Here is a 19,068-nt window from a genome sequence, read left to right as displayed (position 1 = left end):
CGTGTGTGAATGTCAGGGCTGACCACCTGTCACTTGATGGTCTGTCTATTGAAAGGTGGGAAAATTAATTTGACAGCATCTTATGACATTTTCAACAGTATTATACAAGGGTTTATCTCGGTGACGTGGTATCACAGCTTGCTTGCATCCATGACTAGCATTTGGCAGTGACACATGGCATACAACTCACACACACACACATCCCGAGGCTGTCATCATTTCAGGCATTGACAGTGATAAGTGGTGTTTGTCATCATGTTAAAAGTGTGATGGAAAACGCACAACACTTTTGGGAATTAGGAATGGCTCACTGGATGATTTAGCTGCTTTTTAACTGACTTCTCTCACACTTTTCAATTATACATTATTCATGCGTTTTAATTCTATCCTAATTATCCTAATTATAATTCTGTCCTCCAATTGGCCTTTTTAGCTATGGAATACCAGTTTACTATTGATAGAGTACGAGGCTGGCTAAGTGTACCTTGTACCTTGTACCTTGTATTTTTATCTTTTTGAATTTTTTTTTTTTTAACAATTGTACTGGTATCCAGTCATCATCTGTATTTATAAAATATGTTATTTTTCATTTTCAACCTACAGTTTTGTGTTAAAGTATTGTTTTGGTACTGATCAAATGATTTAATTGCAGTACAGTACATCATATTTGACTTCATTGGAGGTTTTCCGTGAATAATTACTTAAATATCGATCCCTTGGCTTTAGGGGATGTCAAATCTAGCACACAAGTCATGTTGACTGCTTTTATGATTAATTTTGAAGAATATCCTGGCCACTCTTCTCCATACACAAACTTTTTTATGGTATTCCTTTACCATCAATCCTTTACTATCATTCTTTTACCATAAAGTCACGTTCTGTTCAAACCCATTAGTAGAGCTCGATGGTGTTTGTGTGCCCTGCAGGTGGGATATAAAATGTCACAAGAATTTAATTGGAATGTGGGAGGAGAGAAACCTGCTTAATTGTAGGTTCTGATGAATTGAACACTCCATAGAGATTGTTAATTATACAAAATACTGTATGATTAACTGGCATTTAGACACTTAGAATGCCTACACAACCACACATTCTGAACAAATCGCTAAAGCCTTCATCATCAACCTCCAGTGTGTTTTATTAATTTTCATCTAAGCTCACCCCCAGATGGGAGACACTATGTGAGGGAGGATTACTAAATCAGAATGAATAAAGCACACAGCTAAAAGACTGGATTCTAAACAAATATTAAGCACTGGTAATGCTTCTGTGAAGATAAATGGGCGTTTTTCCCCTGAGCTGTACTGTGTGCTAGTAGCCAGTAGGTGGGGCTAATGTACACTGGTTGAGCAGACAGTCAGTACAGCACTCTGGGATTGATTCTGATGTAGCTGGATGGTTTAACTTAAGCAGTTAAGCATCAGTTGCTGAGCATAAAGGCCCTTGTTTTGATTAAATGTGACTAGGTTGGTTATAAATAGAAATCTTATTGAATTAATGAGGCTCAGTGATCCACAAGCTACAGGCTATAGCTCTGCTGCTCCTTGCACAGTTTTGTGTCTGCTTTTGAATTATGGATTACAAAATTTAATTTACTTTTGTTTAGTACATTCTTAAAATGTAAATAATGAGCAATCTGCTGCATTAATTATCTCTTGAAATGCCTGCTACACAGGTTGCATGTCTGTATTTGTTATTAATTATTATAATTAATAAGTATTAATTGTTTCTATTAATTAATGTATTATTATTTTTTATTTTGCCTCTAAAGTTGTTACTAAAAACAGTAAAAAAAAAAAAAAGAAAAAAAAAAGAATATTATTATTAATAATAATATGTATATTTAAAATGTCAATTAGTGTTTATACATTATTTAATTTAATTAATTAATTATTTTTTCATTTAATTCTTACCAGTTATGATCATTAATAATTATTTATTGTTATTAATTCATTATTTTTAATGATTTCAAATGCTGTTTTGCCTCAGTTGTTACTAAAACAGCTTTTTATAAGAATAATATTAATAATATGGATATTTAAAAAGTGTATTATTAATGATACACTTTTACCTCTAAAGCTGTTGCTGAAAATTGCTTAATTTCATTATTATTATTATTATTATTATTGCATATGTAATAATAATAATGTTATTAAAATAGAAGCTATTGTTCAACAGCAACTTCAGAAGCACAACTACATTTAACATAGTTTATAATAAGAATTTTTACAAATATTTATTTTCTTTCTTTAGTAAAAATAACACAAATCAGTTAAATTCTTAATTCAGTTTACACAGTTTGGGTAACACTTTAGTTTTGGGACCAATTCTCACTATTAGCTAGTTGCTTCTTATAATTCATATTATTAGCATATTGGATAGTAATAGTTTATTGAAGTAAAATGTTGTGGTTAATAGCTGTTGGGTAATGTTCTGCTGTAAAGTCCACACCATTCAAGGCTCTGCCAAGGTTTTTTTTCTCCATTCTGTCACCGATGGAGTTTTGGTACCTTGTCGCTGTCGCCTCTGGCTTGCTCAGTTGGGGACACTTAATTTCCAGCGATATTGTCGACTTGATTGCACAGATACTATTTGAACTGAACTGAACTGGACGATGCATCATTGAATTCAATAATGAAATGCCTTTAACTGAAAATTGAGTGTTTAATCTTATCATTTTACATTATTGACACACTATTTTCCTATTTTGACATTGGAAAGTTGAAGGTGACTCGACTTCGTGAGCGCCCTTCTGAGACTAAAGTGACAAATGGGACATTCTTTGGTCTTGTCGAGTCGACTTCTCTGACGTACATTAGCAAAGGCCGCAAGACTGCAGGTCCACATCAAGTGTGCCAATTGGGACAGGGCCATTAATGTACTACTTTACTGCATTGTTTGGTAACCTTAAAAAGCAAAGAGTTCGGCTAATGAACTGTATTGTTGTTTGGTTATTATTATGCTTAATGTAACTTTTTATTGAATGTTAGTTTCTTTTACATTGCTGTTGCTTTATTAGGAGTAAACCACTCTCCTAGTGATTTTTCAAACACTAAGGAAAGGACTTATTAGTTCAATTTGTACTGTTTATGCACTTCTGTCTGCCTTCAGGCTATGTGGCTTATATCTCTGCATTGCTGCAAGCTTTTTGTGTACTTTGAGCTTGCTGTAAGAGATCATTTGAATGATTTTATCATGTTGAAAAAGTGCAGCTGTCAGTTAGACATCCGTCTGTCTGATTGGGGGGTTTGGGGTTAAGGCAACTCAGTCCCCAGCTGTTCAGGGTTTGATTGCTTCTGCCTTGAGCAAAGATGCTGTCAAAACACACCGCCAGTTAAATCATCAATTGACAGAGCTTTCTCACATACACACACAAACACACTCGTCTACCTCTCTTTCTTCTCTTATTCCCTCCTGCGCTCCATCTCTCACTGTCTTCCTGTTGTTGCCTAACTAAAACATGCCTAGCTTCTACAAGTAGCCAGTTTTCTCTCTCGCACACCCTCTCTCTTTCTCTGACGCGCACACACACACACACACACACACACAGAGCCCTCTCACTGGCTCTCTCACTGTCGAGAGCACACTGCTCAGATACCGCCCAGAGGAGTGCCGCTCACCACAGCTGCGTCCTCTGCTGCTGCCGCCCGCACCCAAATGCAAACTCAGAGACAGGGAGGTGAAGCGCACAGGGTGAGAGGAGGAGAGGAACGTGCATTGGGGATGACGGCTTACCTGAGCAAGCAGCAGAGTTGCTGTGTGGAGATGCACGGCCGTCTAGGAGATCGTGGAGGAGGCGAGGCGCCCTGCTCTTGCAGCTGGCAGCACGAACCTCAGCACGGATACAACTACCAGCCCTCGCCATCCATGTCCACCCTGCCCCGTCAGAGGGCCAAACTCATGGCTTCACGCTCCGAGAGCTCCTGGAGGAGTCCTAGCCGCGGCGCACTCCGAGCCAAAGGAGGCAGCTGCGATCTGTGGACGGAGTGTGGCTGCCATCCGCACAGCTGGCATGAACCGTACCAGGTAACCGCTGCCATCTGGTATAGGTACCAGGAACGTGAGGGGACAGGTGCATTATGGGAGGTCGGATATGAGGGCTAGAAGTAGTGAGAAAAGTTAAGTTGTTAAGGGTTTGAAAAATCTTTGTAAAGTTGTGATTTTCGGGACTGAAAAAAAATGAATGAAAATTCATAGAATTTAATGTTTGGGGTCAGTATGGACAGGAATAAATTACATTGTATAATATAGTAAAATAAAAACAGTTATTTTAAACTTTAATGATATTTCACAATAAAAGTTATGTACTTTTATCAAATAAATGCAGCTTTCTGTCAAAAACATTAAAATATCTTAAAGACCCCAAACTTTTGAACGTTTAATCTTTATCCAGTAATCACAAACAACTGAAAAAGTCTTGCTGGATCGAAAATATTCTGCTTTTGAATGAAGGTGGTTGTGGAATATTTGGTATCAGAGTTTTTTAAAAGTGGAATGGTTGTTGTATATGTTGCTGTAGCTGTAAGGAAGTGTGTTCTTCTAAGTGCGTTTTGCTCTTCTATAAGCATGTATTACCACTGGAGCCCCTGTTCTGACATGCTTGTTGTTCTTGTCTCTGTGTGTGCTGATATCACTTCGGATCGCATGAACAGTTCTATACAACATGGCTCTCAGATCACAAATACTACAGCAGTGATGATAACGTAATCTATTTGTTCATGAGCGAGAGAGATCCAGCTAAACGCCCTAAATCAGGCCAATGCATCACACCCCATGAGTGCACTAATACAGCTGGACGCTGCACTCTGAAGACCCTCTGTTTGTCTGTGTTTGTGTGTGTGTGTGTGTGTGTGTGTGCACTCTCCTCTTGTAGTACTGATCTGTGTTTAAACTCCAGGATTATCTAGTTAAGTAGAAGTGGTGCTCTCATTTGGTACTTCCTGCGTTACAGCTAAAGGCATTCAGTGCATGTGACACTGTTTTGTCGTAATATACAGTACAGTACATAAATAGCAGTGCAGGATTGTTCTGCCTGCTGATTGGTAGATTATCATTTCATTTCTTTGACCCATTTCTCAGCTGAAGAGGATGTCAGTACCAGTATAGATGGAATTTAACACTGAAATAAGGAAATTGATCAGGTGATTGATAATGTGATGGCAGACAGAGGAAGTGTTTGGGAGAAATGACCATGTGGCTTCACATCCATCACCTGTCTCTACATGAAAACACCTCCACACTTCTCATCTCTGGTGGTCTGGTGTGATATATATGGCTAAGGGGATGCTATGTGCAGGCTGAGAGTGGTTTTCAATCACAGTTTAGCTCAAACCATTGACTGGACAAGGTTAGGGCTCTCTAATCATCTTTCCTTTCAGAGAAAGTCATCAACAGACGCTGTTGGTCTCACTATAGGGCCAATGGCAAACTAATGTTTCAACAGTTAAAGCTTGTTTATTTATTTGTATGTTTGTGCATGTATACTAGTGCACACTAATTTGTATATTAATTTATTAAAAGAAGACTTGTAAATTAATGCCATTTTTCCTAATAATATTTGTGATTTAATCTCAAGAAATTAGATTAGCTCATAATTGGTAAATTTTATTATTATTATTTTTTTAATTAATTTAATGCATCCAGGCTGAATAAAAATATAGAAAATTTCATAAAAAAATAATAATTACATTTTAGATTGAAAACCACATGTATTGGTGTGTTTATATATACATCTTGGTAATATCTTTACCAGCCCTCTGTAGTCTGCTGCTCTTGGTTACGTCTTTGTAACAACTCTTAAGGCTGTTGTTGTTGACTTTTTCTTCTTGTGCATTATTGACGGTGATGTGGTAGCTCTATGTATAGTTTCTGTGGCCTGAATTATTGAGATCCGTAAAGTGGGACAAGAGCAGAGGCACTGAACGCCATTGCAGGACCTCTTTAAGCAGCACATTACACATCTGCAGACCAATCATTATTTATCATCAACAGCATTAACTATGTAATTTGCAGTCATTTTCTCTACTGCGGTATATAATAATAATATTTGCTGTTTTCCAAAGGCAACATGACCGGTATACTGTAGATATTTATCTTCATTCAGTTCTATTTTTAAATGCTCCTGACTAGTCCTTTTGTTTCACTAAAGGGTATTTTTCATCTGGTAATTTGATACAGTGCAAATTGAATTAGGAATGTTTGATGAGTTCATATTCATGCCTCTTGCAATTCAATTCAGTTCTCACAGCTAAGGTGAATTGCTATCATTCATAAGGACAACCGTAGTTATTCCATTGTGCTTATTAAAACACAATTAACCTTAGCGTTGATGGGGTTCCTAGATACACCACACTGTATTAATCATGTTTGCTTGAATTGCATTTCACTTCACATGCATTTTTGAGGTGATAAGCCTGTTTGAATCTCATAAACATCTGCACGACACAATGTTAAACAACTCTCAAAAGACCCCCACTAGCTAGAAAAGTATTAGAGAAGTCTGACGTGATGTTTTAAGTTACATGACGTTGCATAAACTCTGGGTTTAAACCCAAGCACTTTCTTGATCTTGTATTAGCCTGCACCTTACCTGCCCTAAAATGCTGATGTGTTGAAAACAGACACTTCTGTGTACCAACTCTGCAGAGGCATGAAGATGCTTGAAGCAGAAAGTCTGCCCCAGTTTGGCTCCACAATAAGCCCTTAAGATGTTTGTGTCCGTGCTCTCTTTACCAAACACTGCAGAGCTGGTCTGCCCTACACCACACACACACACACACACACACACACACACACTTTTCATATTAAATGTGGATTCAGACACAGCATCTTATTTATTTCTTGCATTTTTAGCCTTAAAAACACCATGGTGTACTATATGCTGTTCCATACTATACCATGCTGTACCATGTGCACACACACACACACACACAAATGATTTTTTATCCTCTAATGTTGATTGAGAGCTGTGTGTGCAGTTGATTATGTAATGCCATCACCTCTGTGCTCAGCTGGGCCACGTGAGCACTGGCTGGCTGAAAGAGGCCAGTCGTGCTCTGCATCAGTACATTTGCAAGCACTTCCACACAGATAACGCTGGAAAAACGGGCAACAGCCACTTCAGCCGATTGTGTCTAGAGAGTGAATTAATGAACACATCAACAAAGAGTCTGTGTGCCTGTTGAAGCGCTTTTTCTACCCAGATTTATTCAAATTTGTTACGTTTTGTCCAGCTAGGGTTTTAACTAAGTACTTGCTGTGTTGCAGTGTGCATTTACATTGAGAATAGATGCTGTCTGTGCACATTGAGCTTTTATGTTTTCTGTATATTTATGCTCTGGTCCCCTCTCACTGTCTTTCCTCTTGTCAGTTTCCTACAATCTAGTTCTCATTAGCTCTAGGATTGAGATGACGAGACTTGTTAGTCCAGCAACCCACTGCCCTTTCTGCAGCATTGCCATTTCAGTTTTCTTTAAAGTCAAACTAAGCAATGAATAAACCCATTTTAGGTGGAAATATCCAAGTTTGTATGTTTCAGACCCTACTATCTTATTTCACACAAGATATCACCATGATATTACAATCTGTATGTGTATATATATATATCACTGAACAATGATACCACCACAGTGCTGTTTTGTATTGATTACTTCCTGAAAGAACAAAATAAGTACTACCTAATACTATCAGGTAATCTTAAATTACTCTGAACCGTATTCAGTTTCAGTGTGAGGTCACCAAAGCCACATAAAGACAAAATGACTCATCATTTCTTGATGTCATCTTTGATCTTCGGTGGTAATCAGTCAAGGTACCCAAATTAAGCTTTAGATGTGCTGTTTTTATATTTATCCACGCAGAAAAGTTCATAGACACCCACATTTATAGAGTTAATATCACACTGTCAGACAGAGTGCTGATGAACTTGTGGGTGTCTGATGTTAATCTAAAATAAATCTGCATATCATTTGCATATTGATGAATGCAGTCGTATTTATTTATTATACCACCTAACGGGAGCACGTAATGTTTTAACAATGACAGATTCAAATTAAAATATGGCTTTAGCATTATAGAGCTCAGAACATCAACATAATGTTCATAATCATTTAATAGAAAGTGAAATCTGCAATATGCAAGAGCTGTCTTCACGCTTATGACTAGTAGTTTAGCAATGTCATCGTAGTTGAAAATTGGACTCATCTTTCTAAGTGTATGTGTCTCAGAGGACGGCCTCTTTATGACTCACTTTCTGAAATGGCCAATATTGCTCTTTGTCATCCAGGGAGACATTAAACTTAGCTTTTGCTCATTTACGTTCTGTTCGCTTTTTATTTCTGACCATTAAACTGTCATATTTTGAGATAATGCTGCAATTATCTCTTTTAATCTCTTTAATGTTTGTCTGCCATACCGTGATGGACCTCATCAGTAGATAATAGCTTTAGCTAGATGGCACATTTTTGTTGTTGATCCCACCATGTCATTCATTACAAAAGCACCTTGTGTGGGAGATGCCCGCAGTGTGTACTTAACCCTATAAAGCCTACTGTATCATATTTCATATGCAAATGCCTCTAAATGATCAACATAATCAAAACTTTTCTGGAAAAAAAGTTTCAACTTTTAGAAGATGTTAGCATGGTAATGGATATGACGATGTTAAAGGGCACCTATTATGCCCCTTTTTACAAGATGTAATATAAGTCTCAGGTGTCTCCAGAATGTGTCTATGAAATCTCACCTCAAAATTCTCCACAGATCATTTATTATATAAATTTGAAAATGCCTACTTTGAGTGGAAGCAGAAACAGGCTGTTTTCATGCATGTCTCTTTAAATGCAAATGAACTCACTCAGGGCAGGGTCTCTGCTAATACAGCAGTGTCAGTCAACAGTCATGGGTGGGGCTTGTAAAGTGTGATGTCACACTTTACGGATTATGTGATCGGTAAGCTCTGAGACACTGCTTATGATTTATGTGGATTAAAAAAAAAAGGAGTGGGTGGATTGTTATCATTGTAGGGTGGTTGTGTACACACACTGCCAACACACATTTATGTCCAAACAACATGTAAAAGTGAATTTTGCATAATAGGTGCTCTTTAATGTATTTGGACTTGACTGGATAGATCTACTACACTGCTGCTGCTATTGGTTATTGCTGTTTTTTTTGTTGATTATTACTGCCAATACATACGCCGATATGGTGCTGTGAGTATTTAAGACATACTGCTGCTGCACAAATAGCATATAAAATAACCTGCAGATCTATACAGGTGGAGCTGGGGAGGTGGAGGGTTTCAGAGGAACTCTGAAAGTGCGCTGTGAGCTGCTCTAATGAATGCTATCTAGGGCTGTGTATTGGCAAGAATCTGTTGATACGATACGTATCACGATACAGGGGTTGCGATACGATATGTTGTGATACATTGCGATACTGTATGCAAGGCGATATATTGGGATATTTCTTATCTTAAAAGTAGCATATATTTTTAGGAAAGCTTTCATCAAGAACACACCACCATATGCAAACCTTAGCAAAAAATAAATAAATAAATACAAATTATTTAACCAGAACACAGTGGGGTCTGCATTTGCAATAATCAGTCCCTGTAACATTCAACGTTATTGAACCTATAAAATGTATTTTATAAAAAGACCATATATATTTTTAGACCCTGCTTTAGAGGTTCACAGTTTAAGTTTACAATTGTAACATACAATGTCATGACATTTTGATCTGAACAAAAAATGACATCTACTTAATATCAATGAAAAATAAAGTGCTAGCAGGATTACTAAAGAAAACAACACAATTGTAAAACAATAACATAAATACAGATGTTGAACATTCTCAGAACCTTTCAGCTTGGATTTCACAGGTTTTTCAGTTTATATTTACAGTATGTTCCGCGTGGAATTGCAGAGTTCCGTGACGCGAGCACCGCCCCAACACGAGAAAAGCTGCAGCCTTTCAAGGCTCTTCACACGGGACGCGGCAAGCGGCAGAACCGAGGTAGTGCCCTTGCCGTGGTCCCGGGGCAGACGTTACCACAAAAACCTGAATGACGCCACACTTCAGCTTTGTACACCAAAACGGGAACTGGAACTGGAACATTTCTTTCATCCTCCATTAATGGCAGTGAACTATATTAACGCTAACATTAGTGGCGTGCCCTAATGCTAGTATTTCCTGTCACTGTTTAAGTTTAGAGATGAAGACTGCAATCTAGCGGTCGGGATATGAACTCAAAACGAAACAACTGGCTTGAATCTTTGAATTTTTTTTTAAAATATCGATATTACGATTTTGAGAATCAATACAGTATCGCCAAACAAAATATACTCACGTGTATCGATATTTTCTTACACCCCTAATGCTAACCAGCCATTTAAATGTAAAGCAAGCTCATTGGCTGCATATGCAACATGAACCAATCAGCTTGTGCCAATTAGTTTAACACTGTGAACATCATAGTTTGCATTAAGGACTTGGCATTGGTACACAATTTCCTACATTCTGTCTTCTGATTGATGATTATAGTTTTTAGCAAGTAAACAGGCTTTTAGCATCATTCTAAAAATGTCCACCTTCAGGTTGTGGTACATGTGTTTTTTTGATGTCAAATATTTACTGATATTTATAAACTGTAAGAATAAATGTATAGTTATATTTCCAGATGAACACTTACAGCACTGAAGGTTTACTTGATTATCTGTACATGGCATTGTATGTTTTGCTACACAAAATAATAAACTACAGAGCTTTAATCATAAAACTAAGCATTGAAATATCATCTTACTACTGTAAGACATATTATTGGGCAATATAGAGTGACAACTAATATTTATATACATTTTATGTCTGTTATACTGTTATGAAGATCTCGTTGATTTACATTACAAGCTATCAGAATTTCATCTCATATTTTGGTCATTCAAATATCAGCAACTGCACCAAATTGGCATATTTTTGCTCCTTTTGGGCCTCTGAATAAAAATGAGCTGTTTTTTTTTTTTTTTTCCTCCTCGAGTATGAGCTCCATATTCTCCTGTATTATACTATATGAGCTATAAAAGCCTGATGTTTGAAATATGATACTCAATGTAGTCTGAACTGTTCTATTTAAAAGAAAAAAATATTGACAATTATTTCATACGTCAGGCTTTACAGGGTAAAACAAAGACAAAGTGTTTAGTATGAACTCAAGCTGGCTTTGTATTTCAAACCTCTGTGGCAAAGATTTTAATGAGGTTTTTCCGTTTTGCCATGTGCTTTCCAACACATTTCTCCGGTTCTCCGATCTCTCAGTGATTGAGGCTGTAGCTCTCAAGGCGGGAGATGTATTAATGTAATTAGAGGCAGTGCGCAGTAAGCAGGGACAGCCTCAATCTCTGCTGTCGATCGATCTTTAGTCGCCGGCTGCATCTCCCCAGGGATTTGTGTAGTAGGCCATCTCTGAATGCTAATGCGTCTGTGATAAGCCTCACAGCCTCCAGCTGAATGAGTTTGTGTTGTGTGCTAGCCCACCTTTCATTACTTGTTAAATGTCGTGTGCCTCTAGTGGCGCCAAACAGAATTACAAAAATAATGACTTGTTTTCAAATAGGGTTCTTAAACACAGGTCTGCCATTGGTTGAACATGTGTTGCTTTGAAGAACTGCTGGACTAATGCAAATGATGCAGGCTCAAGTGCTTTCTGAAACTAGTCCCATACGTGAAAAAAAATTAAAAAGATATTCAGTTGTGCAGGCAAAGCATATGACGGACTGTTTGGTGTCATTAGATTATTATCTGGAAATATTGTCGACTTGATTGCACAGACACTATTTAAACTGAGCTGAGCTGGATATAACATGACTGAATCAATAATGAGCTGACTTTAACTGAAAAATTTAGTGTTTACTATTGTCCTCTTGCATTATCAACAAACTATTTTTCAAATTATCCTTCAGAAATCATTCTAATATGCTGATTTGGTGCTCAAGAAACATTTTTTATTATAAATTTCAATGATGAAACTGTTGTTCTGCATAATATTTAACCATATATTAAACATAATATATTTTTATAGGATTATTTGATGAATAGAAAGCATAAAAGCATTTTTTGACATAGAAATCCTTTGTAAAATTCCAACTATCTTTGTCACTTTTGTATCTACAATATTGATTTCATCCTTTCTGAATTGAAATGTTAATTTCTTTAAAAAAAAAAAAAAACTTACTGACCTCAAACTTTTGAACTGTAATATATGCTGACATACTCACAGCCACTTCACGTCATGAGGACATTTATCTAAATGAACGTTTTCCTACTGGTAATCTAGTAGAAAATGTCATTCAAATACTAATAGTTTTTAATTATAAAAATAATTGTCTGCATTATATTACTTATAGCTTGAAAAATGTTTTTGTCAGGTTTTGTGTTCTGCAGTAGTTCACATGATTTATTCTTGCCTCCAGCACCACAGATATCATTATTACCTATAACGGTAAAATGCAGTGTGCCGTTATTGCACAGTGAATTGTGCATCTCTACATAATGCTGTGTAAAATGAGCTAATATTTTCTAATAAAGGCTAATGATGGGGTTACACTTCACAACATTCAATGAATTACAGAGAAGGTACAGAATAGACATCCACCCACCGAGAATTCTGGCTTCGCTGCTGTGTGGGAGAAATGAATTGACTTTGTGTTGTCATCAGAAACTAGCTAAATAGCAAAAGAGACAAACAGGGAGAGACATAAACAGTGACAATTTCAACCTTCATGTCATACAATCCTTTTTTTTTTTTCCTGCAGTGATCATACTTCTAAATGATGTCATGTTTTTCATCCTTCATCTAATCGATCTGTGTGTGTGTGTGTGTGTGTGTGTGTGTGTGTACTGTTAAATATGTCGTTTTGAAGTTGTGTTCTTCATCATGGCATCTGTGAGCTCAGCGGTGCCCATCTTGCTCTGCTGTATCCCTTAATAAAATCTAGGCCAGTTCACGCATCTCCAATCCACTCTGATCTTTATCTCTTTCTCTTTCTGTTTTCCTCTCCATCCATCTCTCTCGCCCTCCCTTTCTCTCTTTTCACAGGCAAGTCCTGCCCCAATTATTGTCAACACGGACACTTTGGAATCTGTACCATACGTGAGTTTTGATTTTTCATTTATTTATTGCATGTTCATGACATTATGCACAGCCGTGACATTGGAGATCATCCACTTGATCAGATCAATGCCCATGCAGAGTGAGTGGCGAATGAGTTTGACATCCTTTTTTTGCTCTTCATAAATGTAGTGTCATTTATCACTCTCCACTCTGCGCAAATACAGTCGACGTATTCAATGATCGATGGCTTTTCATAAATTAATCAGATAAGGAGGCCAGTGATTATCGGCGGGTTAGATTAGCACTGGTTTTTCTGTTATGGGTTTGAAATATTAATGTGTGGAGTCAACTGTTTTTTGGTGGGCTGTATGAGAAATATTTGATGAATGGTTTAAAAGAAGTCAAATCAGTTAATTATGATATTCCATTTCAGTTAGTATGCTGCCGTAGAAAGTCGCTACCTGTTTGCTAGGTTTTAGATCAGAGCGATAGGTAGATAAATGCGGAAGAAATATCATGAATCAGGCATTTGACAGAACAGGTGATTGGAGTGAATGAAAGAACACGGAGGGGGAGAGCAGTGTTAAATCAGACACCAACACAAAGCGATAAACACTCAGCACAAAGTATATAGAGTTCACAGACACACTAACAACGCAGCTTGACCTTCAGTCAGCTGAGGCAGGTTTTGACTTGTCTCCTGCAAACTCCAAAATAATTATCTGCATTATTTCCTGATTTTGCAACAATGTCATTTGACCATGTACAGAAATGGCCAGCCATTTATGAACAACCCAGAACATTCTTTGTTTGTTCTGCTTCAGCTTGCTTGTTCAGCTCATAAATCAAAAATAAGATCATTTTAACCAATCGATTGTTTCTCCTAAATGGCTTTGAGTTTAATTGAAAATTAAAAAGATCTCTTCCTGTTACATCAGGGGAATGTATTGGCTGTTGTACACGCCTCTTATGCACACCCTTCACGTTCACTGAGGATAATTTCATTTGATTCTTGTTTCGCTGCTTGCATCTCAGTAATGAAATATTAACATCAAGGCATATCCAGATGACTGTGAATGTGCCGTGTTTTAGTCAAAGCGCCGTACTTCCATCAACACCGTGAGATTGACCATGACATCCAGAATCCAGCAACAAGCCTAATGCTATTAAGTCAGTTTAATTGCTTTTCCCCCTGCTTTTCCTGCTGTTCTCAGTTTAAAGCCCACTGTGGACATGTGTTGGAGTATGTGTGAGATTACGATGATTATGAACTGCTTTAAGCAGCAATCTGTCTCTGATAGAACTTCTCCTAATTGCCTAATACAAGAGAACAAGCAAGAGAAGATGGAGTTCTGGGAAAAGAAAACACTGATGGATTACTCCAGTAAAGCAGGTGTTCACTCTGAGTTTAGCCTATAAACATACCCTGTGTGTGTGTGTGTGTGTGTGTGTGTGTGTGTGTGTGTGTGTTCTGTGCTCTCTAAATGCAAATATCTAAAGTAGAATAGATTCAATTTTGCTTTGCTGAGAACTTGAGAAAAGTCATTACAACAATATTAAGGGTGTTGTAAACCTAAAATGTTTGATATGGCATCACTGGGAATTACCATATGCTGAGTTTTAGATTTACATACTTAATCTTCAGTCAATCTGAGTTTTGGGAGTTTTGTTTTCATACAATCTGTTTACACCCCAGTGATTTTATTTAAGAGTGGAACATCAACTCATATCGTACACACTAAAATAGTTATTGAGTTGTCTTTGTGGAGATGAAAAGACTCGACATGACCCCAGAGACAAAAGAGAGAGGTGCTGCTTTAAAGCCAGTGGGAAAGGACCAAATCAAGCTCATTATGCATGTGTTCATGCAGTACATTTATCCTACACACACACACATTCACTCACCCAGCACAGTATCATCCATTCACTTTATTAAAAGGAACCTTGGTTACTTTAGTGCAGATTTGCCTCGGGTTAAATGTGGGTTTTGTGCTGTTTATCAAGGAATTGTCAAGACTAGTTGAAAACCAAGCTTAAAAGACAGATTTTTCTTTGGAGTCATGAAAAAAAAAGAGAGAAATGTCTCCATTTGTTGATACTTCTGAAAGATGTTGAAGAAATGCAAGAGTGTGTAAACCTGTCAGACGTTATAAGGTACATAAAGGAGTGCAATAGACCTTAGTCAGAGAAAATGCCATATTTAATTTGATGGAAAAGAAACATTCAGTAGGCTAGGTTGCAAAGCTGTCAAAATAAATAGTCTTTCCAAAAACTTAGGTTGTGAAAATAAAACGTAGGATATTGGTATAAAGATGCATAGTTATGTGTAAGATACATTTTCAAAGATACCTTGTTTTGAGCAAAATCTAAGGCAGCAGTTATATTAGACATAATGCAGTACCATTTTTAAAAAATAAATTAATACTTTTTTTCAGCAAGAATACATTACTGTACATAGATCAGACGTGACAGTGAAGACATGTATAATGTTATAAAATAATTATATTTCAAATAATTGCTGTTCTTTTGAACTTTCTATTCATCAAAAATCCTGAAAAATGTACCATTATCTCCACAAAAATATTAAGCAGCACAACTGTTTTTATAATAAACATTGATAACAATAAGAAATGTTTATTGAACATTGCATCTGAGTAATGGTTGCTGAAAATTTGGTTTTAAGTTGTGGTTAAAAAAATCTAAAGTTGAGAAAACTTAAAAATTTAAGGCAACCAGCTTCAGCAGATTTTTGAGTTTTCTCAATTTTTATTTTTACAGTGTACTTTTGATTAAATAAATCAGCCAAAAACTTTTTAACGGTAGTATATATTGGGCATATTAATAGATTAGACAATCCAAGTTTTAAGTTGTCTTTGATTTAATAACACAAATTGTGTGTGCTTTTTAGAGTATTGCATTATTAGCTTAAAAAACTCAGTCTACAAAAGATATTTTGTGTAGTTCCATGATGCTGCTTTAAAAAGTGGCTGTCTATGTAAACAATAGACGAAAAGACAGCTCACTAATTTTGGAGCAAAGTTAATATATTGCAATTTAAATATGCACAAACAATGAATATTCAATAGACACTACAGTTTAAATCTCAACCAACTGCTGCCTAGTTTTAGACCTGGTGAGAAATCTGGTTAAGTACTGTTAATTATGAAGCCTCCACTGTGCTCAGTTTTGTAGTGGGAACAGAGCTCATCTAGAACGAGCGCTAAAGATAATCAAGGGGGGCGACAGGATTAATAAAGCATTACTGAGTCAGTGTAGCTGTTAAATAACATCCGCCTAGCTTCAGCAAAATGACCCTTTCTGCCTACTTTTAACAGCGCCTTTGTTTCCATTAGCTGTCAGGAATAACAGTGGTTAGATCATAGTGCTAATTAGTCCACGTGGGTGTGTATTGAGGAAACCGAGTCTTATTATGTCGCGGCCTGAGGGATATTTCGTGTTTAATCACTGCAATGGGCATAAAAATATGCCATCCCATCAGTCAGAACTCTAAAGGGAAAGCTTCTTGCTTGAAAGTGCCCGGTTCCTGCATTGTAGTCAAACAGTCGCCATGGAAACATGACCCACTCTGCGTCGTTTGCACAAGCTGTGCGGATGAACGCGCTCAGGCGCATCGTACATTCGCGAGTTTGTTTGGTGCCACATTTGCAGTGACTCACCAGTTTAATGTGAGCTTTTACACCCCGGATGCTGCATGGTGAACGCCCCTCCCACTGTCCCCTCTGCAGCTGCACTCTCCCCCGGTCCCCAGCGTCTCACATTTGCAACACCATGCGGCTCAGAATGCTAATGCCACTCAAAGCCCATTAATTGGGTCATTTCTTCAGGGGGAAGATGGAAAGGCCACGTTTTCCAGACCTAAAGAAAAGTTCTCCAAACTTAATGACCTAATGAAGTGCGTATGATTATCAGTGTCTTAAGTTGTTTGATAAGGGGTGTTGTTCTGTTCTGATGAGCGCTGCTGTTGTTAATGATCTCATTTACTCTGTCTTATTGGTTTCTCATGCTCATCCATCAATTATCACATCCATCAGTTATCTCCCTGATTGTGCTCATAGGCATATTCAGGGTGTTCTGAAGAGCTCTCGCACACGTGTGTTGATGAAACTGCGGAGAAGCGGCTTGGCTGCCATTTTCTCTGATTAGTTAGCGTCAAACAGACGCACTTACTGAGAAATAAATCCAATTTTGGCTCAGACAATAAGCAAAATGGCCACATCAGATGTTGTATTTGACCAAACAATTTCATTATATTAATTGTGAAATTATTTGAACAGTTGCAGAGGATGATGTACAGTGCCACCCACTAATATTGGCACCCTTGGTAAATATGAGCAAAGGCGGCTGTGAAAATAAATCTGCATCATTTATCTTTTTGATCTTTCATTCAAAAAAATCATAAAATTCTAAACACACATTATGAAATAAATGTTTTTTCTCCGATGCATGTTGGCTACCATTATTGGCACCCCTAGAAATTCTTATGAGTAAAATATCTCTGAAGTATATTTCTATTCATATTTACATTTTTTAGCACACTATAGGGTGATTATGAACATGAATTTGTCCAGCCATGACTTCCTGTTACACAGGATTATAAATATGAGCAACACAAAAGCCAAATTCCCTTAATCATCTATCACAAGGAGTAAAACCAAAGAATATAGTTCTGATGTACAGAACAATATTGTTCAGCTTCACAAAATAGAAAGTGGCTGTAAGAGAATAGCTAAATCATTGAAAATCCCCATTTCCACCATCACCATCACTTCCAATCAACAAAAGATGTTACAAATCTGCCTGGAAGAGGACGTGTGTCTATATCATCCTAATGCACGGTGAGGAAGAGAGTTTGAGTGGCCAAACACTCTCCAAGGATCACAGCTGGAGAATTGCAGAGGGTGGTTGAATCTTGGGGTCAGAAAGCCTAAAAAAACGCAAACAGCCCCTACATCACCACATGTTGTTCAAATGGGTTTAAAAAAAAAACACACAACTGGAACTTCAAATGGCACTGGCTTCTATGGTCAGATGAAACATAAAAAAAGAGCTTTTTGGCAGCAAACCCACCAGATGGGTTTAGGACAAATAGGGATAAAAAGTACCCCATGTCCATGTTTAAATATAATGCTGGATCTATAATGTTGTGGGCCTGTTTTTCTGCCGGAGGATTCAGATACATTGGCACCTTGTTCAGATACATGGCATCATGGATTCTATCAAATACTAACAGATAAAAATCTAAACCTGACTGCCTCTGTTAGAAATCTTATAATGGACCATGTTTGGATCTTCCATCAAGACAATGATCCAAAACAAACATCAAAATCATCAAAATCAAAAAATTAAGCTTCTGCCATGGCTGTCTCAGTTCCCTGACCTGAACCCTGTAGAAATGACTGGGGTGAAGAGAAGAAGCACCAACATGGAGCTGGTATTCTGAAGGATCTGGAGAGATTGTGGATGAAAGGAATGGTCTCTGATCTCTTGTCAAGTGTTCACCAAACTCATCATGCAACTAAGTTAATTGACATCAGGTCTTTAACATGATTAGCTATAAAAGGGATGTCTTAGAGAGGCAGAGTCAGAAGTAAAGATGGACAGAGGCTCTCCAATCTGTGAAAGAGTGCGTAAAAAGATTGTGGAAAACTTTAAAAACAACGTTCCTCAACGTCAAATTGCAAAGGCTTTGCAAATCTCATCATCTACAGTGCATAACATCATCAGAAGATTCAGAGAAACTGGAGAAATCTCTGTGCGTAAGGGACAAGGCCAAAGACCTTTGTCGGATGCCTGTGGTCTTCGGGTCCTCAGACGACACTGCATCACTCATCGGCTTGATTCTGTCATTGACGTTACTAAACGGGCCCAAGAATACTTCTAGAAACCACTGTCGGTAAACACAATCCGCCGTGCCATCTGCAGATGCCAACTAAAGCTTT

General features: G+C 37.4%; 1 protein-coding gene across 34 annotated transcripts in view; it reads left to right on the top strand.

Moving 5' to 3' along the window:
* dlg2 (discs, large homolog 2 (Drosophila)) overlaps positions 1–19,068 on the top strand; it is a 223,840-nt gene that overhangs the window by 135,893 nt on the left and 68,879 nt on the right. For 32 of the 34 annotated variants that reach the window (XR_009273086.1, XR_009273085.1, XM_058788915.1 and 29 more), the window contains one exon: positions 13,094–13,147. The exons of 1 other annotated variant lie outside the window; for it this stretch is intronic. Coding sequence is in view for 31 of the 33 variants with exons in the window: in XM_058788915.1 (XP_058644898.1) it covers positions 13,094–13,147 (54 nt within the window). In the remaining 2 variants the exon portion in view is untranslated. Of the gene's footprint in view, positions 1–2,963; positions 4,027–13,093; positions 13,148–19,068 lie in introns of those variants that run through there. One more of the 34 variants, XM_058788929.1, reaches the window with a different exon arrangement.

The sequence above is a fragment of the Onychostoma macrolepis genome, chromosome 10, assembly GCF_012432095.1.
Source record: "Onychostoma macrolepis isolate SWU-2019 chromosome 10, ASM1243209v1, whole genome shotgun sequence".
Taxonomy (NCBI): Eukaryota; Metazoa; Chordata; class Actinopteri; order Cypriniformes; family Cyprinidae; genus Onychostoma; species Onychostoma macrolepis.
Note: the sequence above shows the minus strand (reverse complement) of the source record. Positions and strands in the feature narration are given on the sequence as shown.